Raw genomic sequence first — 24414 nt, 5'->3', positions numbered from 1 at the left:
AATCATGTATGAAACAGCTACTGTTCACCAAAAATGTTCTTGGAAATGATCTGCAAGAAAAATGGTTTCTACTTTACAAATGAAGAGACCAAGGCTAGAAGAAGTCCAGTCAGGTCGGTCACGGGGCTGGGGAGTGGAGCTCGAGTGGTAGAGAGCCTGCCTTGAAAGTAAGATTGAACGCCTGGAGATTACCATACTTGGCATTCAAACCCAGACAAGTCTGACTCCTTCCCAGGCCATCTGTCTGCATCCCCTGTCCCTTTCTAGACCATGGAGCTACAAAGCCCCACCCTGCTGGGCCTTGCCGTCTTGCTCAGATTTAGTCAAGGCAGAGCAACAGAAAGTCTTTCACCTTGTGCTGCCAAGCAGTGGGCAGAGGCTGCCCACAGCTCCCCAAATCCACGTGTTCTTCCTCCAGAGCCCACCCAGAGCAGAGCTAAGTTTCTGGCTCCATGTTAGTGAGATGTGATGGCCACATCTGGTGGATGCCTGAGTCCGGGGAGCTCTGGCTCCATCTAGCCGACTGGATGATGGGCCTCAGATGCCACCGGGACCTGATGGGCAACCATCAGAAGCTCGAGTCACCACACAACCAAGAGCAACCACCCCAACAGCCTGCTGATCACAACACCTACCCAGACCTGTTCCATGACATGAGTCACTCCCTGGGCTTCAGCCATCGGCCAGCCATCTTGGGGACTATTTGTTTCAGTGATAGCATCCTTCCTCTTCTGACAGCATCATCATCCTGTGTATTTCACTCTCACTGCCCTGAAATCCTCTTCTGCCCCTCTGATCCTCACTTCCACACAACAACCCACAATCCCCTGGTGAACACTGATGTTTTCGCTGACGTCCAGAATGTCATGTAAGTGGACCCGTGCAGATTGATGCCATCTTGCCTCCACCCCTGCATCCCATTTTTGGTCCTGAGGATTGAACTTGGAGTCTCATTTTCACTCGGCTTCCTTGCTGGACTAGAGCTGGAACCACAACTGTAGGCTTGGTTTTACTGTTTATTTTGGAGATGGAGACTCATTGAATGTTCTGCCCAAGCTGGCTTCAAACTCTGAGTCTCTACCTCTCAGCCTCCTAAATAGCTAGGATTACAAATGTGAGCCACTGCTGCTCAGTTCTTTCCTTCCTTTTATTCTTTGGGTCCATCATGGGGCTTGAACTAGGACTGGACGCTGCCTTTCAGGCCTACCACATTGAGCTACAGCTCTATTTCTGGTTTATGAGTGGTTAATTGGAAGTAAGAGTCTCATAAGGACTTTCCTGCCCTGGCTATCTCTGAACCATGATCTTCACATCTCAGTCTCCTGAGTAGCTAGAATTCAAGTGTGAGCAACTATGTGTTGTTTTTAAGGAACTGGGATTTGAACTCAGGGCCTTATGTTTGCTAGGTAAGTGCTTGATCAGCTCACCAGCCTATATATACTTCTCTGTAGGGTTCATTTTTAAGCTTGATATATCCATTGTTAATGTCCATTTCTGACTTTACTTGAGTCTTTTCTCTTTTTTTAATCTAGCTAACGGATTGCAATTTTTTGTCAGTTGTGGGACTTGAACTCCACGCCTGGGCACTGTCCCTGGGCTCTTCAGCTCAAGGCTACCGCCCTACTCCTTTAACCATAGTGCCACTTCTGGAGATAAGAGTATAACTGACTTGGGAGTGGGGAGAGGGAAATAGGGACCAAGACATGAGAAAGGGTCTCAATGTATGTGAAGTAATGCACCTTCTATCTGGGGAATATAATGTAACCCTTCTATTAATTACAATAAAAAATATCTGGAAAAAGTATAACTGACTTTTTTTATTGCCCAGGCTGCCTTTGAACGGTAATCCTCAGATCTCAGCCTCCTGAGCAGCTAGGGTTATAGGCGTGAGCAACTGTGCCCAGCTTAGGATTGTAATTTCATCTTTCCAAAAATAACCAAGTTTTGTTGATTTTTCTATTTGTTGTTATTGTTCAGTTGGGTTTATTTTTACTCTAATCGTCAGTGTTTCCTTCCTTCTGCAACCTTTGGATTATTTGTTTCATGAGGTGCAAATTGGCATTATCATTATTATTGGAGATCTCTCTTCTTTGTAAATATTGGCATTTGTTACTGTCAAGTTCCACTTATGGTAGCTTTTGCCACAACCCTTGCAATTGTATTGGTATTTTTGTTTGCCTTAAAAGACTTCCCAAATTCCCTTTTGACTTCTTCCTTGACCCAAAGGTTGTTCAACACTGTGGTTTGGTTTCCACAGAGTTGTAAATTTTCCTGTTTCATTACTATTCCTAACTTCTAATTTCATTCCACTGTGGTTAGTAAATGATCTTAGAATGATTCTGAACTTTTTTTTTGCCAATCCTGGGGCTTGAACTCAGGGCCTAGGCACTGTCCCTGAGCTTCTTCTGCTCAAGGCTAACACTCTACCACTTGAACCACAGCACTACTTCCAGCTTTTTCTGTGTTGTTTATTGGAGATGAGAGTCTCGTGGATTTTCCTGCCCAGGTTGGCTTCAAACCACAATCCTCAGATTCCAGCATCCTGAAGAGCCAGGACGACAGGTACGAGCCACCAGTGCCTGGGTATGAATGCAATTCTTTTTAGACTATGTCACTCCTCTTTTCTCAGGGCCTGGGCACTGTCCTTGAGCTTTCTCAAGGCCAGTGGTCTGCCACTTGAGCCACAGCACCACTTCCAGCTTTTTCTATGTATGTGGTACTGAGGAATCAAACCCGGGTCTTAGTGCATGCTATGAAAGCACTCAACCACTAGACCAAACTCCCAGCTCCCCAGCCCTAAACTTCCTAAAGTCTTATTTTGTGATCTGATATGCAGGGTATCTAGGGAATGTTCACCTGCACCTGAAAGAAATGTGAGTTCTCCCATCGTGCATGGGGGAGTCATGTACCTTATATGAAAGCGTGTCCACTCTCGGTTGCTAAAACAAAGCACCTGAGTTGAGACACTGTAGATCATAGTTTCCGAAGCTGAGAGTCCAAGTTTTGTTCAACCTCTGATTGAAGGCTTTATGAAGAAGGTGTCACAGAAGTGAAGTATGAGACAGGAAACCAGAGCAAGGCCCACAGGCAGCCCTGATCTTTAGCCACAACTTATTCTCTGAGGAATTAACTGGAATGGTAGAATTTCCTTAACCCCTCCCAAGGACACATCGAGTGACCTAATCACGTCCTACTAGGCTTGCCTTCCAAGGTTCCAAGATCCATCAACCATGGGACACACACACACACACACACACACACACACACAGTCCAGACCACTGCAAGGATGAAGGAATGGCCATTCGTCATTTGCTGAATTAAAAGGACCTTTGCAGAACCTCAGAGCAATGCTGTCACACTTTGGCTCCATCCTCAGCACACAGGGCTCTGTTTCACACACCTAATTCTTTATACATGTGCCCAGCTCCTGCTCATCGTACAGTACTCCCAGCTGAGACTCCCTCACCCCAACCCCAGCTGAGCATTTTACATACTCTCACTGCCCGCCTCAAACAGGAAGCACAGCCACAAGAAATACCAGGATGTGTACAAAGCCACTGTCGAGTCTAAGAACAACGATTGCCAATCTTTTGCATAGTGTATTACCCAGTGGTTTAAGAAACAAAACATTGGTCTGAATTTTCCTCAGATGCACATTGCCTTACCTGGCCAAAGGAAGGAAAGGGAATCAACTAATCACAGGTTAAATATTGCATTCTACAAACAGTCCCGCGGTCTTCTGGACCTGAGAGATTCGCAGAATAGCTCCAGGTTGTTCCAAATGTTTCTAACTGGGATAATTCCAGGCAGAGCTCATTCCTAAATGCTCCATTGCTATTTCCGAGTATACACCCAATTCAGATATGAACAAAATGCCATGGGCCAGTTAAAGGTGATTGTAAGAAATGTCATTACAGAAATATCCCACAGAAAGCAAAGGAAGGAGTGATAATTGTCCAAAAAATTATACTCATTACCTGACATAAAATGGAACCCCTCTGTATAATGCCTTAATCATAATAACAAAATTATATTTAAGAAGACACATCCCATAGAAATAGTACAGAGGTATCTTTTGCCAGTGTACTTTATTAATCCACAACAGCTAAGATATGGACAATGTCCTGGTCAGGAAGGCCGGTAAGCCCTTGGGGGTTCTGCTGTTAATTCTGCCACCGAAGCAGACTGATCAAGGGAACTTGTAGATGAGATCTGTTTACTCAGTTTCTTCCAGCCAGCTTAGGCATAATCATATTCACTTTAAGAAATTTAGTTCATTGGTGAAAAAAAGACTATGACTGAAATTTTCCTAACACTTCAATGGATGGATTTTGGCTCCGTTGGCTTAGGGATAGGCAATAACCCTGAACATGGTTGAAACATTCATTAAAGGTAAGACTACAAAGCTAGGTGCCAGTGGGTCACACCTGTAATCCTAGCTACTAGGACGCTAAGACCTGAGAATCACAGTTCAACGCCAGCCCAGGCAGGAAAATCTATGAGAATCTCATCTCTAATGAATCGCCAAAAATCTGGAAGTGGACTGTGGATCAAGTGGTAGAGTGCATAAAAGCTCAGGGACAGCATGCAGGCACTAAGCTCAGGCCCCAGGACTGGGAAAAGGAAAAAAAATAAGACTAGAGATTTTTAAAGACAAATAAGTTCCAGTCGTCCTGAAGATCACAGACTACAACAGTGCCAACTGCTCTGTAAAACCTGGGCCGGCACGTGGAGTCATCTCAGGCCTTGGCTGCATTCACCCAGCCTTGCTGCTGCCTTTCTGGTGCATGACTGAAACACAATGCAAAGTTTCTGTGTGGCCAAATACATCTGTTCATGGAAAAGACTTTCCAAACTCCTAAGCAGCAGGAAAACTTCAACTCCTCTGGTCACCCAGGCCCAGCTTTGTAAAGGCAGCGCAACCCTGACCAAATTTGACTGCTGTTGCCAACTGATGTCAGGAACAGGAAGAGCCAGATGCCCTGCTCTGCTCTGCTCTTTGTTCATCTCTTCTCTCTTCCCTTCCCTTCTTTTCTCTTCTGTTCTTATCTTTTCTCCTCTCTTCCCTTCCCTTCCCTTCCCTTCTTGTCTCTTCCTGTCCCTTCTCTTCTGGTCTCTACCCTTCTCTTCTATCTCTGCTCTGCTCTTCCTGTTTCTTTTCTTCTCTCTCCCCTCTTTCTCATATCTGGATTCTCTTTTTCTGTCTCCACATATTCTGTAAAGCTGGATCCTCTTTTCCTCTCTTCTCCTCCTCCTTCTCCTTCTCCTCCCCCACTCTCTCCTTCTCCTCCCCCACTGCTCTCTTATTAGTCACAAACAATTTCACAGAACAGTAACAAGAGACATGCCCCTCCCCCTTATCCAGGATGGACCGAGACACAAACAGGACTACCCCACAGACATGTCTAATAAAACACCAACATTGCTCCTATCGCAAAATACCAAACTTGCCCTGGCCTATTAACCACGAATAGATTCTCTAGGCACAACCAACAAGCTGGGTGTGGTGGTACACACTTGTAACACCAGCTAGGCAGGAGGCAGAAGTAGAGGACCATGGTTTGACGCTGGCCTGGGGGTAGGGGTAGGAGTGTGAGACCCATCTTGAAAAAACAGTCCAAGTAAGAAGATCTGGCCGCGTGGCTCCAGTCATGGAGTGCCTGCCTGGCGAGCTTGCTTCACACTCCACTGCTATCAGAACCACATGTACTCTATAAGTACGCAAGGATTCGGGGGGGGGGGGCGGGGGGCGAACCAAGTTACCGTTTAATGGGCACAAAGCTTTGGTTGTGCAAACTGAAAAAAATCCTGATGGGTATACAACATCATAATACCCTAAAGTACACACCTAAAATCAGTAAGACAGTGAATTTTATGTTACGTATGCTTTACCACAACAGGAAAAAAATAAAGTTTAACTGGAATTCAATTCCCTTCCCAAATGTTTTGGTTTCTCTCTGTGCTTCTCTGTCTCTGTCTCGCTCTGTCTCTGTCTCTCGCAATCTCTTTCTCTTTTTGGTGTCAGTCCTTGGGCTTGAACTCAGGGTCTGGACACTATCCCTGAGCATTTTTTGCTCAAAGCTTAGCACTTTACCACACTGAAGCACAGCATCACTCCTGGCTTTCTCGGAGCTATTTGGAGGTAAGAGTATAATAGACTTTCTTGCCCAGGCTGTCTTTGAACCATAAACCTCAGATCTCAGCCCCCTGAGCAGCTAGGATTATAGATGTGAGCCATCAGCACTTGGTTTCCAGATGTATTTTTAAATTCCACTGTTGGTTCCTACCATCCCCCATCATCCCCCCACCATCCCCCATCATCCCTCCCACCATCCCCCATCATCCCTCCCACGCTCAACACAAATTTTCACTTGTACTGTCTATTTCTATTTTTTAAATGCCTGTATATGCGTATATATGTATTCATATATGCACATACAATAAAGAAATTTTCTTTGCACAAGCAACTGTAAGGCAAAAGGATCAGGATTATTTGGTGTGCAAAACACTTGAGGATACTAAGCTACTGCAAATACTATTCTAAGTGAATTTCAAAGCTCTCCAAGGATTATTTTTATGAATATGGCTCTAAGAAATTAAGTCCTAGAACTCCCTTGTTGAATTGCAATTGATTTAGTAGTTTTAAGAACAGCCAGAGCCAGGCGCCAGTGGCTCACGCCTGTAATCCCAGCTACCTAGGCGATTAAGATAAGGGGATCACAGTTTGAGAGACTCTACCTCAACCAATGGCTGGTACAGTGGCTTAGTCCTGTCACCCCAGCAACACGCAGAAGTACAAATAGGGAGATCGCAGTCCAGGCAAGCCTAGGTACAAAGCAAGATCCTATTAAAAATAACCAACACCCTGGGCACTGGTGGCACATGGTAGTATTTCTACTCTGGAAACTGAGATCTGAGGACTGTGATTTGAAACCAGCCTAGGCAGGGAAGTCCATGAGACTCATCTCCCATTAACCATGAAAAGCTATGAGCACAAAAGCTCTGGGACCATGCCCAGGCCCTGAGTTCAAGCCCCAGGACTAGCACAAAACAAAAAAAGAAAAAAAGAAAAACATCAAAAGGACTGGAGGAAGCCAGACACGCATGGCTTACACCTGTAATCCTAGCTACTCAGAAGCTAATGGTTGAAAGCCAGCGTGGGCAGAAAGCCTTTGAAATTCCATCTATCTCCAATTAACCAGAAGAAAAGCTGGACTGGAGACATGGCACAAGTGGTACAGCACCAGCCATGAACAATAAGCCAAACAAGAACATGAAGGCCTGAGTGCCCTGGTACTGGCATAAAAGCTTTTTAAAAATGGAGGAGGGGGAGAGCTGGTAGAAGTAGCCTAAATGTGAAGCACATCTGCTTAACAAGGGCAAGGTCTTGAGTTCAGACAGACAGACAGACAGGGAGGGAGGGAGGGAAGGAGGGAGGGAGACACAGACAGACAGAGAAAGAGAGAATAACAAAAGATATATTTGGTTTCCTTAAAATTATTTTGTGCATTATAGGACACTATCCAGAAGGTGAAAAGTAATTCCCAGGATAGGAAAAAAAACATTACCAGAAACTTCATATAAGGGACTGTAGTCTAGTGCGTGCCTAGCATGCATGAAGCCCTAGGTTCGATTCCTCCGTACCACAAAAGCAGAAAAAGTCACACATAGTGCTATGGATTAAGTGGTAGAGTGCTAGCCTTGAGCAAAAGAAGCTCAAGAACAATGCCCAGGCCCTGAGTTCAAGCCCCAAGACTGGCACAAAAAAAAAGAAACTTTATATGCCATGAAGGTATAAAGAAGCCACCCAATTCAACAGCAACAAAATTACCAAGCTAAAATGTAGGCAATGCATAAATAGACACATCTTCAAAGAAAATCTACAAGTGGTCAGCGAGCACAGGAAAACATGCACATTATTAATTAGGAATGCAAATTAGGAGCACCAAGAGTTTGTCAATCTATACCTACACAGACAATTACAATCAAAAAGAGAAAAAACCAGTACATTTGCAGAACTCCGTATTCATAGCTTTTTGGAGGAATATAAAATGATACAGCCTTTTTACAAACGTTTTGGCAGTTCCTCAAAAAGCCCAGCATAGAATTACCATATGGCCCTGGGACTCCATTCCCAGGTAGAATCCAAGAAAATGGTAAACATATGTTTAAGCAAAAATTTGTACAAGTCTGTCAAATAGCCAAATGACTTCTCTGTTGTGTAAAAGAAAAACAAAAACAAAGGAAACACAAAGTGTGGCATACACATATAGGAAATATTGCTTAGCCATCAAAAGGATGGGGCATTTGCTGGGTGCAGTGGCTCATGCCTGTAATCCTAGCTACTCAGGATGCTCTGGGACCTGTGGCCTCCAGGGCGGTGAGCCATGAGCATCTGCCTTCAACCCCGCCTGTGGTAACTGTTCTAACAGCCCAGACTGACTCAGACAACCATTTACACCAAACTAAACCACACTGTCAGCACAGCACTCTAATCTGAGGGAGGCCTGTCATTCTACTGTTCAGAGTTGGCCTGCATCCCAGTGATACTGGGATACCTCTCTTGCCTTTGATGGACAGAGGCTCAGCTATTTAGGACATATTCACAATGACTATCAACAGCCCATTTTATAGACTTTATAGGCAACCAGGACTTTTTTTTACAGTAATCCTCTAGAGATAAAAATGAATACATTATATTTGTATTTGGTTATCTGAAATTGGATAGGGAACAGGGGAAAACAAGATGAGGGGTAGGGGGGGAAGGAAATGGGGACTAAGACATGTGGAAGGGTATCAATGTATGGGAATTAATGCACCATCTATCTGGCAAATATCATATAACCCTTCTATTAATTACAATAAAAAAATATATGAAAAAATGAATACATTATGCATACAAAAAGTAACTCAGAACATCCCAATGATTAAACCTCTCTCCAGCTAGGCACAGTGACTCACGCTTGTAATCCTAACTACTTGGGAGGAGGCAAGAATCAGGAAGATCACAGTTGGAAGACAGGTTGGATAAATGTTCAAGAAACTCTCAGTGGGCATGGGTGTCTCACACCAGTAATTCTAGCTACTGAGCAGGATGAGATCTGAGGATCATGGTTCAAGGTTAGCCTGGGCAGGAAAGTTATGAGACCCTTATCTCCAATTAACCACTAGAAAACTGGAAGTGGAGCTCAGTAATAGCACCCAGACCAAGTTCAAGCACAAGTGACAAAAAAAAAAAAAAAAAAAAAGAGAGAAAAGGAAGGAAAACCAAGCATGGTGGCACATGACTGGAAATGTAAATTGGAATATTGCAGTCCAGGGCATCCAGACAAAGGTTTTCAGATCCTATCTGAAAAATAACAAAAGCAAAAGGAACTGGGGGGCGGGGGCATTGTTCAGGTAGCAGAACACCAACCTAGGAAGTGAAAGGCTCTAAATTCAAATCTTAGTAATGTAAACAAAATAAGCTCTAGGGTCACACGACCCAGGTTCAAATCCTGCCTCTTACATTTCAGGTGCACTTCTCTAAAAAAAAAACAACAACAACAAGGAAAGCAGTGGCACCCATTTAGTCATCACCCCAGGAGCAATCACGCAGTTCATAGAAAGCCCTTAGCAAGGCCTACCCATGCCTGCCCACAGAACCACACTGTCCCAGGAAGCTCACTGCCCAGCGCTGGCAGATGAAAGAGGCCGTGGAACAGGGTGTGGGATGGGAACTTACTAGAAAGCAAGGGCTTAGGATTTAGATTTGTAGACACCCCTAAGTCTCACTGGCCTCAAAGGCCTAACCCGCTATATCCTGCACGCTCCAGAGCACAGAGCTGAGGAGCTCAGCAGTGCCATGCTTGCCTACCGGACACAGGCCCTGGGTTCTATCCCCAGCACCACCAGAGGAAATCAAAAGCCTATCTAAAGCAGAGTGGAAAGATTCTGGAGTTCAGGGATGCTACTCAAGTCACGAGGGTGTCAGAGATAAGGCTTCAGAGGCACTGAGAAAGCAGGCCCCAGCCTAATCTAGCTATTACCTGAGGCCCGAGGAAGTCCTTACTCAAGCATTACTTTCTCTACTTCTGCAATGATGGAGTGAAGCCACAGGCCTCCTTCAACCACTGCCATCCAAGGAATAAGCGATCAGCTCTGATGTCCCCTCCTTTGTCAAGAAGTAGAGAGGGACACGTGTATCCAAAGACCTTGTCCTATCCCCAGTCAGTCTGAGGCTCTGCATGGTGATTCATACCTGCTCTCTGGGCTACTCGGGTGGCTAAAGATAGGAGGATTGTGCTTTCAGGCAGCCCGGGAAAAAGCACAGACCCTATCTAAAATACAAACCAAAGTGAAAAGGCCCTTCCCTTGCTAATGTAAGGCCTTGAATTCAAATCCAAGTTCTGTTAAAAAGAAAGAAAAAGGACCAGGAGTGTGGCCTAGCAGTAGGTAGAGTACTTGTCTAGCACACACGAAGACCTGGGTTGAATTCCTGGGTACCACATCTATACAAAAAAAGCCAGAAGTGGTGCTGTGGCTCAAGTGGCAGAATGCTAGCCTTAGGAAAGCCCAAGGGCAGTGCCCAGGCCCTGAGTTCAAGCCCCAAGACTGGCAACAACAATAACAAAAACTGTTACTGAAAAATAACCCTAGATGCCGGGTGCGGTAGCTCAAGCCTTTGTTCCTAGCTACTCAGGAGGCTGAGATCTGAGGATCGAAGTTCAAAGCCAGCCTGGGCACCAAAGAACCTGAGACTCTTATCTCCAATTAACCTCTAGAAAACAGGAAGTGGGGCATGGCTCAAGGGTAAGTGGTAGCCTTAAGATGAAGAGCTCAGGGGCAATGCCCAGGCTCAGGCTTAGGGAGGTAGCCTTTAGCTAAAGAGCTCAGGGACAGCCCAAGACCAAGTTCAAGCCCCATGACCCACAAAAAAAAAAAAAAAAGGCCTAGGATTTCCATGGTGTGAAGTCATGAGTTTGTAAAGGATACAGTGTTCAAAAGTCAAGGCCACTGGGGAAGGTGGCTCAAGCCTGTTATCCTAGCTACACAGGAGCTAAGATCTGGGGATGGAAGTTTGAAGCCAGCCTGAGTAGGAAAATCCAAGAGACTTTATCTCCAATTAACCAAACACAAAACAAAACAAAACTGGGGCCAGGACTTTGGCCTAGTGGTAGAGTACTTACCAAGCATGCTCAAAGACCTGGGTTCAATTCCTCAGTACCACAAACATAGAAAAGCTGGAAGTGGTGCTGTGGCTCAAGTGGTAGAGCAATAGCCTTGAGAAAGCCCAAGGAGAGTGCCCAGGCCCTGAGTTCAAGCCCTAGGACTGGCAAAAAAAAAAAAATATGTGGAGCCGTGGCTCAAGAAGTAGAGCTCTTCAGAAGGACAGCGCCTATGCCTGAAGTTCAAGCCCAAGGACCAGCTCACACATATATACAAAGTCAGGGTTGGAGGCTGTTGGTGACAATTTTCTGCTTGAGGGGGAAGAATCAAACAGATGGGAGAGTTTCCCTCCACCATCCCAAATGACCCTTCCTATTTCTTATTTATTGTAAAAGTGATGTACGGAGGGGTTACAGTTACAGAAGTCAAGTGAGGAGTGCATTTTGTTCTGGACAATGTCAACCCTTCCCTCACTCTCTCCAAGTTTTTTCCTCCCATCCCCACATATGCGCTACATAGTTCATTTCACTACAGAATCTAATGAGTACCACTGCTGCATTTATTTAACCCATTATCCTCCCTAGCTGTTTCCACCATTAGTTAACTGTTAACCTGTGAATGGAACAATAATGTTTTCAAGTCATCAGTAACACGTCATGCTGTAATTCATTATAGGAATATCATTCAGCCAAGAAAAAAGGAAGAAGTTCCCACACACAGTACCATGTGGGTAAACCTAGGGTTCAGCCTGCTGAGTCAAATAAACCAGTAAGTCAGTCACAAGAGACAAAAATACCAAACCCCCAAGACAGACAGAGGACTGAGAGCAGGGGACTGGGAGAGGGGGCGGTGGGGAATGGCTGTCAGGAGTCACAACTTTACAAGATGAAAAAGTTCTGTAAATCGATCTCCTACAGCACGGGCATTAGCAGTTTGCTGATCTGAACACCCAGCTTGGAATGGTTGCAGTGGCAATTGTGCCATGTATTATCTTACCACCAGTGTCCATATACGCCAAGGAATGACAATAGTAATTAATAATTAATGTAGATAGTAATAATTGATCAACAGTACATCAAGGAATCAAGACAAGTAGTAATTAGGATTCCCACCCAGCGCCCTGGCCCTCTGATACCTTCCCTAGGCCCTCAGGTGGGGGTTTCAGGAGTTTACTCACACTCATCCCTCTCCTTTTGACCCAGTGAAGCCTGCCAAGTATCAGATTACTGCCGTTGTTGTTGGCTCCTGGCCAAACCCACACGCCCAGCTAAGTAGACATCTACCCATTCACAGGTTTGTGCATGGAGGATTCCCTTCATTCACGAGGACTTCCCTGCAGCTGCGATGACAGGGAAGGCAGTGGGCATGGGAGATGGAAATGCAAAGGGCCAACAAAGGGACCCGGGAGGGTCTGCAGGGAGAGAGGTGTGGGCGCCCTGTGGTGGGGGGAACTGTGCAGGGGCAGCAGAACTGAGGATGGGGCTGGGGGGAAGGGGCACAGCCCGTGGAAGGAAATGCTGAGCTGGAATGCACTGCACAGACTTGGTGAGTGTGTAACAGAATGCCTGAGTCTGAGTCATTTGTAACAGGGAAATCCGATTCGTGCTTCGGGAGGCTGAGGAGTCTCCATATTGAAGTGTCACATGTTTGAGAGCCTTTTGTCTGCAACAAAACATGGCAGAAGAGGTCACACCAGTGGGACTCAGCCTCGAGCAGGAGCCCTCCCATTGGGTCCACCTTCCTCTCTGCTGCCCAGGGCACTGGCATCCCAACGTGGTGTGGGGACACAGTGAAATCAGTGCAGGCTCTCTGCTGCCCAGGGCACTGGCATCCCAACGTGGTGTGGGGACACAGTGAAATCAGTGCAGGGTGCTGCCCTGTTCAGGAGAGCTCGACTCAGGCTACTCACTGGGCACCTGCCCAAAACAAGAGGAGGACGAGCACCTGCCACGCCAGCCTGCACAGGTGAGTTCCAGCCAGGAGGGGACTGGAAGCCCGGGGAAGGACAAGCTCCCTGGATGGTGACACAGGCTCCCTGGATGTGCTGCTGTTCTGGACACCATGTCTGCAGTGGAATGCAGAGAACTCCTAGGAGGGAGGGCGGGGGCCCAGGCCTCAGGTGCTGCTGGTGGAACCATGGTGGTCTGGACGAGGAATGTCCTCACATCACCTTTCATATCACTAAGGTGTGGTCCCCTGAGTGGCAGTGCAGGAGGTGCTGTGGACCTTTAAGAAGTGGAGCCTCACAGAAGGTCCCTAGGGCATTTTGGGTGCTCAAGACAGATGTGGTGAATCTCCCCCCACCCCCATGACCCCCTCACCATAGCAGCCATACCTCTCCTTCCTGGATCAGGATGCGCTCAGCTGCGTCTCCAGTGTTGACCAAACCTAAGGAACCAACCCATCCTGGACAACCTGAGCCAGATCCGTGAGCCAAAGCAAACCTCTCTTCACTTCAGAGTCATCTACCTTGGGCATTCTGCTACAGTGATTCAAGGACTTACACACACACACACACACACACACACACACACCAACCAAACTGCCCTCTGCTCTCTACTCCCACAGCCACTCAGTTCTTCTAAGACGGTAACCAGTGCAACCTCACTGCTGAGATAAGAGAGATAAGTGGACAGGTAGACAGATAATTTATAAATTACTGACAGATTATAGACAATGGATTAGATGGTAACTGATAGATTATGATGAATAGATAAAGTCTTTCTCCTTCATACCCCTCTACTGGCTCCTTTCACCTAAACCTGACTGATGGGTGTGGTTTCTTATCCCATCGCTATTGGGGGTTCACCCGCTACACTGTGCAGCTCACTTCAGTTGCTCTCCCCAACGGTACTCATTCAGTGTCTCTCACCTAACCATGAGCTAAGGCTAATGTTGCCTATTGGGCCCCTTTCCAAGCCTTGGGAAGGGACAGCAGATCCACTCAGCCCACCTCACTCCACGCCAGGGCCGCAGGGAGAGACACTGAGAAGTTGGCAGCGACCCTGCTCACTAGATGACAATCAATCCAGCCAAGATGGTGGGCCCAATGGGGTCCTCAGAAATCATCCTTATTATGCATGTAACAGACATCCACCCATACCCACATGTGCACACACATGTACATGTATGTACACATGCATGTGCACGCATGCACACCTAATACTTTTTATTCTAGACCTGAATGACAAAATCTCTCAGAAACATCCATTATGACCCAGTGCTGGACTGAGAGACCAAGCCAGAATCCCTCTGTTATTAAAACCCAGGTAACTGAAGCGATGTGGGGGGTGCAGGAGGGTGCAAAGACTACAGCTGCCTTGGGTTCCCATCAAACCCTTTGCTCGCTCCATGTTCTCTGGGTCTACAATCCAGACTTCCTATTCAATGTAGAAGATAACAAGTGGTCCTGATGATCAAACACAAGCTTCCATAGGAACAGGAAAGTGCCTGTGTCATTCAACCCAGCGGAACCACGTCTTTTATACTCACGTTCTTTATTGTTGTTGTTTGGTTTGTGTGTACGTGTGTGTGCATGTGCACGTGTATGTGTGCATGCATGTGCATATGCACAGGCATCAGCACTCAGACCTGAACTCAGGACTTTTTCACTTGGCTTTTGTTCAAAGCTGACGCGCTATCACTTGAACCACACCTGCACTTCCGTATTTTTTGCTGGTTAACTGGAAATAGTCTCCAGAGCTTTTCTACCTGAGCTACCTCTGATCCCTAATCCTCAAACCCCAGCCTCCTGAGCTCTTCAGCTCAAGGCTACCGCCCTACCCTTGAGCCAAAAGCTCCACTAGTGATTAACTGGCGATAAGAGTCTCTCAGGGCTTTATATTGCCCAGGCTGGCTTTGAACCTTGATCCTCAGATCTTAGCCTCAGTAGCTCGGATCACAGGCGTGAGCCACTGCACCCGGCTTCCTCTACCATCTCTATAGGTGGCCACTATCAAACCCTGTCAACTGATCTGCTTTTCTGTGTGCGTTTGCATTTTTTTTTTGTTTTGGTCACGGGGCTTGAACTCAGGGCCTAGGTAATATTCCTGAGCTTTTTTGCTCAAAGCTAGCACTCAACCACTTTTGAGTTACAGCTCCACTTCAGGGTTTTGGTGGTTTGATGAGTCTCATGGACTTTCTTGCCTGGGCTGGCTTCGAATCACCATCATCAGATCTCAGCCTCCTGAGATCCTAAGTAGCTAAGATTACAGACATGAGCCACCAATGCTGGCTACGATCTACCATTTCTAAACCATTTCTTTGTTCATTTTGTCATGTGTACCAGTCCTGAGGCTTGAACTCAGGGCCTGGGCCCTGTCCCTGAGCTGCTTCTGCTCAAGGCTAGCGCTCTACCATTTCAGTCACAGTGCCACTTCCAGCTTTTTCTGGATATGTGGTACTGGGGAGTTGAATCCAAGGCTTCATTCATGCTAGGCAAGCACTTTACCACTAAGCCCACAATTTCTTTATTTTTGAGGTGATTTTTCTATTCCCTCTGGGACACAGAATTACCAGCATACCAGTATGTCTTGCATGAGATTGTTCACACAACCATAAAGAAACATGGCCATGACCCTGTGACATAGGGTGTCTCCACAGAGATAAGTCTTCCCCACCCACTGAGAGCTGAGACTTGCAAACTGTCTGATTGATCACTTGCAACATAAAGCTGGTTGTACTTAGAAGCTTCTGGGTGTCTCGGGGACACCCAGAATATGTGAATAAATCAGAAGATGGGTGAGGAATGGAGATCAGTTACTTGAGTTGTCACCTCACCTTTAGAAAATGACAGCCAACTGTCTCGAGCTCCTAAGATTGTTCCAAGGTAAGTCCAAAGCTTCAAACCTCTATGTCCTATCAGGGAACAGTTAGGTCACCAGCTCTTACCCTCCCATGGTGCCTGTAAGCCCACACCCCAGTGTGCCAGAGAAGCTGGTGGTTGTTCCCGTGAATGTGTGCACCCCACCCAACTTCTCCAGAAGCCCTCTGAAAGAAAGCTTCCATCCATCCTTTCACCAGGCACTCACTCAATAAATAATCATTCATTGGTTAATTTTTCATCTTCACCGATGGCATGGAAGAGAAACAGCAAAAAAAAAAAGGCATCACAATTTGTTTTTGCACTGCAAATGATCAGTTGAGAAATTAAAGCTGTGGGAAAATATTGCACAGGTGTAAAGGTCGCCTGGATAAAGAACCAAGTGTGTGTGTGTGTGGAAACGGGCCTACTTCACAGGAGCAGGGGCTAAGCAGCTTCCAAATCAAGGTTAATCAAACTGGCTTCCTTTGTCTCCCATTGCCACAGTGTAGGGAGTCTAGGCTTCAGATGGGAGCCGCTTTCCCCCTTTCTTTTCTTTCTTCCACTTGGAACGTAATCCACTCAGGCCCCATTTCCCCATGGCACCCCCACAGGGCGGAGGGGGGGCGCTTGGGGACGCCCTTGCTGAGGTGCTTCGTGGAACTTGGTTCTCCACATGGGTCATTTAGGATCCCGGGCTTCCCAGGGTGACTCCCCGGCCCCCTCCCCGGAGGCAGGCAGTGACCGAGCCCCAGGGTAGGGCAGGGAGGTTGGAAGGCGCGCCCGGGAGGCGCTGGCCGTGGTCCTGACCTGGGCGCTCAGGATCGGGGCGCCCGCCCGCGGAGGGACCAGAGCGGACCACCACGGCCGTCGGAGCCCCGGCCCCTCCCGACCCCCGGGAGACCTCCCGCCTTCCGGCGAAAAAAAGAAAAAAAAAAAGGGTGGGGCAGCCGGGCACAGCGGCGAGGGAAGAAGAATGGAGCCGCCGTGCGCCCCCGACCCGCCCCGCGACGCCGGCGGCGCGGGCTCCGCCGGCCCTGCCCGCCCCTGCCCGCGCCGGGGGCCGCCTTTGTGGGCGCCCCGCCGCCCACCGCCGCCGCGCCGCACCCCGCGCGGATGCGGGGCGCAGGGCGGGGCGCGCGTGCAGATGCGGGGGGGCGCGCGCGAGGCGGGGCGCACGAAGGGGACCCGGGAGGGGCGGCCCCGCGCCCGGCCCCGCGCTCCTCCCCCGCGCCCCGAACCCACCTGGTCGTAGACGTTCTGCAGGGCTTCCTTGCCCGAGGCCCGCCGGATCTCCACCTTCCGGCCCGATTCAACAGATGGCTCCCCGCCGGCGCGCCGGCCCTGCCGGGAGAACGGCGTCTGCGGGTCGGGGCCCAGGTGGGCGACATCTCGCTGCTGGGCCACCACCTGCCCCGAGCCCCGGCCCACCGACAGCGAGTCGAAGTCGATGGTCTTGTTCTCCGAAGAGCCTTCCACCGGGCAGAACATGCCGCAGAATTTCTGCCGGGGCTTGGGACTGCCCGAGCCCAGGTTCTTAAAAAAGGCCGGGACCTCCTCGTCCTCCGCCGCCTTCCCGGACGGCTTGCGCTCGGCCATGGCGCGGGGGGCTCGGGAGGGTCCTCTCGTTCGTCCGTCCGTCCGCCTGCGGCGCGCCCCTGCCCCTCGCCGCTCGCCGCCTGGCGCAAGGTGTGCCGAGAGGAAGGCGAGCCGACGAGCCGGCGACCCGCCCGGTCCCTCCCCCTGACCCGCGCCCGCCCGCCCTGCCCACGCCCCCCGCGCCGCCGCCGCCGCCGCGCGAGCTCCGGCGAGCGGCAAAGTTGGGTCCCCGGCTCACGGCCGCTGCGGCAGCGGGAGCGGAGGACGGCGGTTCCCGGCAGCGCGGGGCGGGGCGCGGCGGGGCGGGGCGCGGCGGGAGGGGCGGGGAGGAGGGGGGAGGCGGGGGGGGGGGGGAGAGGCGGGGAGGGAGGGGCAGGAGCCGAGCGCCGCGCGCCCGCCCGGAGCCCGCGCTCCGGAAGTGAAGCCGCTGGACCACCTGCCCAGGGATGCGCGCCGCGGGTCTGCGGACGGACCGCGGTGCCGGGGTGAGTCTGGGGCCGCCGCGGGGTGCGAGGACTCCGGGGCACAGCCCCTGACTCTGCGTCCCTCTCCTCCTCCTCCACCTCCGACGCCCCGGCGCCTCTCCCGCCCGCCGCATTGCAGGGGTGGCCCGGGCGCCGGCTCCTTCAGCCCGTGGTGGCAGAGGGGTGGAGGGGGGGTCGAGCCCCAGGCCCCGCGACCCCCGGAGAAGGGAGGGGAGGGACACCGCGGAGGGCGGGGGAGGGGGCGCCGACGAGGCTCTGGCTGGGGTGGGGGTGGGGCGCACAGCATGGCGGGGGCGCGGGGAGCAAGGGGAGCCCCTGCGCCCCCGACGACCCCGAGTGAGCAGACCCTCCCCATGGCGTGGACTCCACGCACCGCCGCTGCGCCACGGCCCCGGGAACGGCCGCGGCCTGGTATCTTTCTCCCCACGCACACGCACACGCGCGCGCACTGGGATCGCCAGGCGGAAGCCCACCCCGCCCGGCCCAGTCCCCCCGCCCGCTTTGCGCACTGCGTCAGCAGAGCCGCCGGGTCGCCAGCCGCGGGCAGGTGTTCGCCCGGGGGGCGCGGAGGGAGCGAGCAGTCCTGGGCGGGTGAGGTGGGAAGGTAGGTCGGGTTGCTGGGGGACGGGGGTGGGGGGTCCTGAATTGTATGAAGATTTGGGGTGTTTGCAGGGATCGTCTAGCCATCCCGGTGGGACTAAAACCTCTGCTTTTCCAGTCTCTGGGGCCTTTTCCAACCCCTGCTTCTTCTGATCGCTTTCGGCCCCGCCTGTCTTCCCACAGTGGCAGAAACCTTGCAGACATGGTGTCCATCTTCGGGCTGCTTACTGGGCATGCTCAGTGAGTCGGGGTGGGTGTGGGCTGCGCCCAGGCTGCACCAGCCTGATTCCCCCAGGGTAACCAATAGCTACATCCCGACCACATCCCAGGCCCGGTGAGAAGACGAGCCCCGCGGCAGGTAAGGGGTGGGCGAGGAGAAGACCCCTGTGCTGGGGAGAGAACATGGATAGGGCTTTGGGGACCTAACCCCGCTGTGTTTTCTGTGAATAAAGTGCTTCTGCATGCATCACAGCATCGCCTAGACACAGAGCCAAACGTCTTCGGGGAAGCGATACAGGTTTAGAGAGAGGGGGCCCTGTGTCCAAAGTTGACCCACCCAGCGGGGGCTTTAGCTTCAAAGCCAGAATACCCTGTATGTGCAAAAGTACAAAGTCCTCCCATTTCTCCATGCCCAGATATTTCCAGGCTGGCCCCGGTGGTACATCATCAAAGGTGACTAAAAAAAACAAAAGTGGTGTTGCAGGTAAGACTGTCTTTGGGGAGTGCCAGCCTCACTGCAGCAGAGCAATCTGTGCACCCAGCTCTTCCTGGACATTCGATCTCTCTACATTTGAGGTTTCTCCTAAGTACCCTGAGGGAGAGGAAAATCACCTCCATACTTTTAGAAGGTCCTTGGCCTTCTAGAGAAGTCTGCAGGTATGGGAGTTAGACAGCACTTTCCTCTACTCGCTTTCACAGGGGACTGTGGCCATCAGTGACTCCCAGGAAGACTTTGGAGCTGCGCCCACAGCGGGAGCGACTATTGTGGTGGCCACAGGGTGGCATCTGGGCATTAGGCTCTTTCACACTGGTGGAGATGTTCCAAAGAGGAGGAGAGGTCACTGGCAGGGATGATCACACTGAAACATAACACGTCAGTCCCCAGCACGACATGCATTCTACATTGGTCCCGTAGAATGACCTAGCCTGGTGCTAGTCTTAGCCATGCGAGCTTGTGTCTCTGCACTCTGATGCTGCGGGATGAGGAAGTCACCTGGGCAGTTCCGAGTCACTGAGCCAGTCCCCCAGGCGCTCTACAACCAGGAGTCCCTCAGTAGTTCTGCTTCCTGACGTTTTCCTCCTCCAGTGACCCCTGCTCCTTCAGATGCCAGGAAGAAAGGGCAGTGTTAGTACCTTGCATTCTTCACCAATTCAGAAGCACGCCATTGTTGGTTTGCACAACCTCACTAAGCAAAACCAAAAGGGAATGAATCCAAAACACCAAATTTAACTTATCAAACCCTAGGATTTTCTTTTCTTTCTTTGTATTCCATATTGGTTGTGGGGCCTGGGCGCTGTCCCTGAGCATTTCCTTCAAGATTGGCACTCTACCACTTGGAGCGTCAGTGCCACTTCTGGTTTTCTGGTGGATCATTGTAGATAAGAGTCTCACGAACTTTCTTGCACAGCCTGGCTTTGAACTGTGATCCTCAGAACTCAACCTCCTGAGTAGCTAGGATTACAGATGTGAGCCAGCTCCCGGCTGCCTTATATTTTTGTTTTTGCCAGTCAACTGTGGGCCTAGGTTCTCGCCCTGAGCTTCTTTGTGCTCAAGGTTAGCATTTTTCCACTTGAGCCACAGGCCGCTTCTGGCTTTTTCTGAGTAGTTCACTGGCGATAAGAGTATCATGGATTTTCCTACCAGAGCTGGCTCCAGGTGTCCATCCTCAGATCGCAGCCTCCTGAGTAGCTAGGGTTACAGGCATGAACTACAGGTGCCCAGCTTAGACATGCTTTTGAGTAAGTACACTTTCAACACTGAGTGATAGTTGGGCATACAGTCATGTTTTCTTATTTATACACAGCAGGACTGCTTGGTGTAGCTGGAGTTAAGACCATACACATCTGTGTGGAGGCTGGTGACCTCTTCCTGAGCTAGAGGCTGAACAGAGAAGCTCCCTGGCTCTCAGAGCATTCTGGAACACATCAAGAGGTATTTAGCTCCATCTTCTGATTTCTTTCCCACAGTGGGATGTCAGACAGTAGTCAAGTGTCTGAGGAGCCTGTGGTACAGGAAATAGATGGCAGTGGAGTCTTTAGAAGGAAGGGGTCATGGTAAGCAAACAAGTCCAGTTTGTCAGAATGGAGTAAGCGTGGAGATGCATTCAAGCATGGCCCCATCCACCCTGCTTTCTCCACAGGCTGAGGAGCCTGTGGGAAGGGGAAGGCTTTGTGGTAAAAGTGAGCGTGTTTTATCAGGAGACACAGCTGCTGTGTGACTTCAATCCAGGAGTCCTGGGCACCAAATTGGAGACTTTTATGCCCAGCTATAAGGAGTGAGGAGTGACGAGCTGGACCGGGGGACAGTGCAGATACAGCTGCTGTAGGTCCTGAGTCTGCGGCCCATGGCTGGTAGGAGCCAGCCACAGAACAAGGGGACTGCTGAGCTCTGGTCTTGGTGCTGCCCCTGCCGTGGGCAAGGTCTAGGTGGCCCTGAACTGGGTTCCTGGAATTGGGCAAGTACAGGCTAGTGGTCCAGAGCTGTTTGCACTGTTGGTAGAGAAACAGGGACAGGGTTGTGAGGGCAGAAGACCCCGCTCCACACTGCCTTTTATTCATAACAATAGCTACAGCATTTGTAGGATACCTATTACCCTGAGGTCAAATACCATTGTGCGGAGCTACTTTAATTACTAACTTATTATCAGCCATTCCATACATTGGACCAGCCTGGGTGGCCAGGGGTACAGGGGAGCTGCTGACGCCGTGATCCGTGGAGAGTGGCAGTGAGCGTGGAACCATGGCCGTGGCACTGCTGGAAGGCTGGTGCCGCATCATGAATGTGGAGGATCAGAAGGCACTGATGGTGACGGGCATACCAGTGGACTGCGAGGAGACCGAGGTCCAGGGCATCCTGCAAGAGGCCTTCAAGTCGCTGGGCAGGTACAGACTGCTGGGCAAGATCTTCCGGAAGCAGGAGAATGCCAATGCGGTATTGGTGGAGCTCCTGGAGCTCACGGATGTCTCCGTGATCCCCAGCGAGGTGCAGGGGAAGGGGGGCGTCTGGAGGGTGATCTTCAAGACCCCTGGCCAGGACAATGAATTTCTCCAAAGGCTGAGCCTCTTTCTGGAGAAGGAGGGCCAGACGGTGTCGGGAATGCTCCGAGCCCTCGGACAGGAGGGGATGTCTCCGGCCACAGTGCCGTGCATATCGCCCGAGCTGCTGGCCCACTTGGTGGGGCAGGCCATGGCCCACGCCCCTCAGCCGCTGCTCCCCATGCGCTACCGCAAGCTGCGAGTGTTCTCGGGCAGCCCGGTGCCAGCCCCCGAGGAAGAGCCGTTCGAGGTGTGGCTTGAGCAGGCGACTGAGATAGTCAAAGAGTGGCCCATGGCAGAGGCGGAGAAGAAGAGGTGGCTGATGGAGAGCCTGCGCGGCCCGGCCCTGGACCTCATGCACATCCTGCAGGCGGACAACGCCGCCATCAGCGTGGAAGAGTGTCTCGAGGCCTTCAAACAGGTGTTCGGGAGCCTGGAGAGCCGCAGGACCTCGCAGGTGAGGTACCTGAAGACCTATCAGGAGGAAGGGGAGAAGGTCTCGGCCTACGTGCTCCGGCTGGAGACGCTGCTGCGGAGAGCCGTGGAGAAGCGGGCCATCTCCAAGAGCATCGTGGACCAGGTCCGCCTGGAGCAGGTGATGGCTGGGGCCAGCCTTAGCGGGGCTCTCTGGTGCCGGCTCAGGGAGCTGCAGGAACAGGGCCCCCCTCCCAGCTTCCTGCAGTTGGTGAAGGTGATCCGGGAAGAGGAGGAGGAAGAGGCCACCTTTGAAAATGAGAATGCTCAGGAGCGGGAGGAGAGGGATGGGCGTGGCCGCTGGGAGAACAAGGTGGAGCACTGAGGAGCAGCCCTCAGGGCGGGGCCCCAGGCCGGAGCCTGGGACGGGACTTGACCAGTGCATAGGACTGGAATCAAGGCGGTAGAACCAAGTCTTTTTCTTTTAAACAGGGGTGAAACCAGGTCTCACCCTGTAGCTCAGGCTGGACTCTGACTCACAGTCCTCCTGCTTCAGCCTCTGAGACTCGAGAGCCAGTACAGGCTACACGCCTGTAATTCCAACTCCTTGAGAGGCAGAATCAGGAGGACTGTAAATCGAAGTAAAGTCAGCAAGATCCTCTCCCCAAAACAAAATACAAACAGAAACACCAGGAGTGTGCATCAAGTGACCCTCCCTCCATTCATTCAATCCCCAGTTCCGGGAGAAAGGAAAAAGAACAGCAGTTTCTCAGACCCTCATGGATTGTTAACAAATAAAAGATTAAATTTCAGATATGAGGTAGAGAGGCCAAAGAAGTGTGAAACAACTGTACCTCCGGTTTCTTTTAATTACCCCAACTCAACAAGTTTACCCAGACCACAGAGGAAGACTTGACTTTACAGAGGGGGAAAATTCATCACATGACTTAGCTTGTGAGGGGGTGGGGGATCCCTTCTCAAATGGAGATCTTATGAGTCCTGAGCCGGAAGGGATGTGGAAGGAGCTCTGGACCCCCCGGCCGCCCCCCAACTCCAGTTAAGCAGCTTACAGCAGGACAAGCTGTGTTCTCTCAGAGTTTCCAGCTGGCCTGGACAGACATAAGCTGAATGCCCGGATGTGGAGACAGTTCACACCCCAGTGGGAGGGCAGGGCCAGCCATGTCTACCTTTAGGGTTCTCTCTTTGGAATGGGAAGTGGGTACACCTTTCCACTAGATGCCCTGTAGATGGTTCTAGAACCATGTGCTGCGTTGGGCCCTGAAGACACACGTGACTCATTCAGTCCCTGTTTCCTGGAGATGCACAAGATTCAAGGAAAAGGCAGACTACAGAAGATGCTGCCTCGGAACGGGCATGTGTGTGTTCCATTTAGGCTGGGCCTGTTCCAAATAAAGGCTTTTAGTGGCAGCCAAGCATGAAGAGAAGAGGAGTGCACTTCGCAGTTTCCTTGTATTATACAGGACATTCACACACATCCCCTCGATGCAGCGCTACAGGAGATTTCACTATATGCTTCTTAAACAGACACAGAAATTCAGACATGGAAGTGCAAAGAAGTGGTAATGCCTAGCCCAAAGCCCAGAACTCTGGCCCAGCCTAATGCATGTTCCACCATCTTGGCTTTCAGATTGTCTTCCCCGAGTTCTGCAGAGACTTTTCCATTCTCTCATCTTCAAAATGTATTTTGACCTTTCCATCTCCTGTATAATAAATAACTACCAAGTAGACCAGGTGTGTTGATGACAAATTTCAACATGTTGGCATTCACCCACAGTTAGCTTGTATGTGCAGACTGACCCATTTGAGGCTGACGTAGGATCCTAGACAAACTTGCTGTACTTGTGTACTGACCTGCAGAGCTGTAGAGCATCCTGAGTGTTTAAACTGGCCTGTGTACACCAGGCCAGAGCAAGAGGATATCACAAGTGATGGTTGGTTACCTAGTAGGCAAATACCTGATGCATTTGGTAACCAGCCTCTGGTGCAAAATTTGCACATACTGTCTACATACAACTCGCTTCATTTCTTTAAACACCCATTTCCACCTCAGAAACTAGGTTCTCTTAGGATCAAATGTTACCATGCTTTTAA

The 24414-nt window shown here is 50.5% G+C and overlaps 2 protein-coding genes across 3 annotated transcripts in view; one reads left to right on the top strand and one right to left on the bottom strand.

The window, feature by feature from the left end:
* Dpysl2 (dihydropyrimidinase like 2) overlaps positions 1-17616 on the bottom strand; it is an 81132-nt gene extending 63516 nt beyond the window's left edge. The window contains exon 1 of the mRNA XM_090353628.1: positions 17195-17616. Within this exon, the coding sequence (XP_090209754.1) occupies positions 17195-17548 (354 nt within the window). The 5' untranslated portion in view covers positions 17549-17616. The remainder of the gene's footprint in view (positions 1-17194) is intronic.
* A 307-nt stretch (positions 17617-17923) lies between these two features.
* Positions 17924-24325, top strand: Pnma2 (PNMA family member 2). Of its 2 annotated transcripts, none has more exons than XM_090353626.1 (3): positions 17924-18033; positions 20661-20785; positions 21501-24325. In XM_090353626.1, exon 3 carries the CDS (start codon positions 21593-21595, stop codon positions 22685-22687), a length of 1095 nt encoding a protein of 364 aa, XP_090209752.1. In that variant the 5' UTR covers positions 17924-18033; positions 20661-20785; positions 21501-21592; the 3' UTR covers positions 22688-24325. The 2 variants fall into 2 exon arrangements, with proteins under 2 accessions (XP_090209752.1, XP_090209753.1); XM_090353627.1 differs by having other exon boundaries at positions 20658-20785.
* The last annotated feature ends 89 nt before the right edge of the window (positions 24326-24414 follow it).

The sequence above is a fragment of the Megascapheus bottae genome, chromosome 20, assembly GCF_031878675.1.
Source record: "Megascapheus bottae isolate mThoBot1 chromosome 20, mThoBot2.hap1, whole genome shotgun sequence".
Classification (NCBI taxonomy): Eukaryota; Metazoa; Chordata; class Mammalia; order Rodentia; family Geomyidae; genus Megascapheus; species Megascapheus bottae.
This window is presented reverse-complemented; position numbering and strand designations above follow the sequence as displayed.

Bases quoted from the DNA above. Each gene is read 5' to 3' on its own strand.
- Pnma2 (XM_090353626.1), top strand. From the start codon at position 21,593: ATGGCCGTGGCACTGCTGGAAGGCTGGTGCCGCATCATGAATGTGGAG.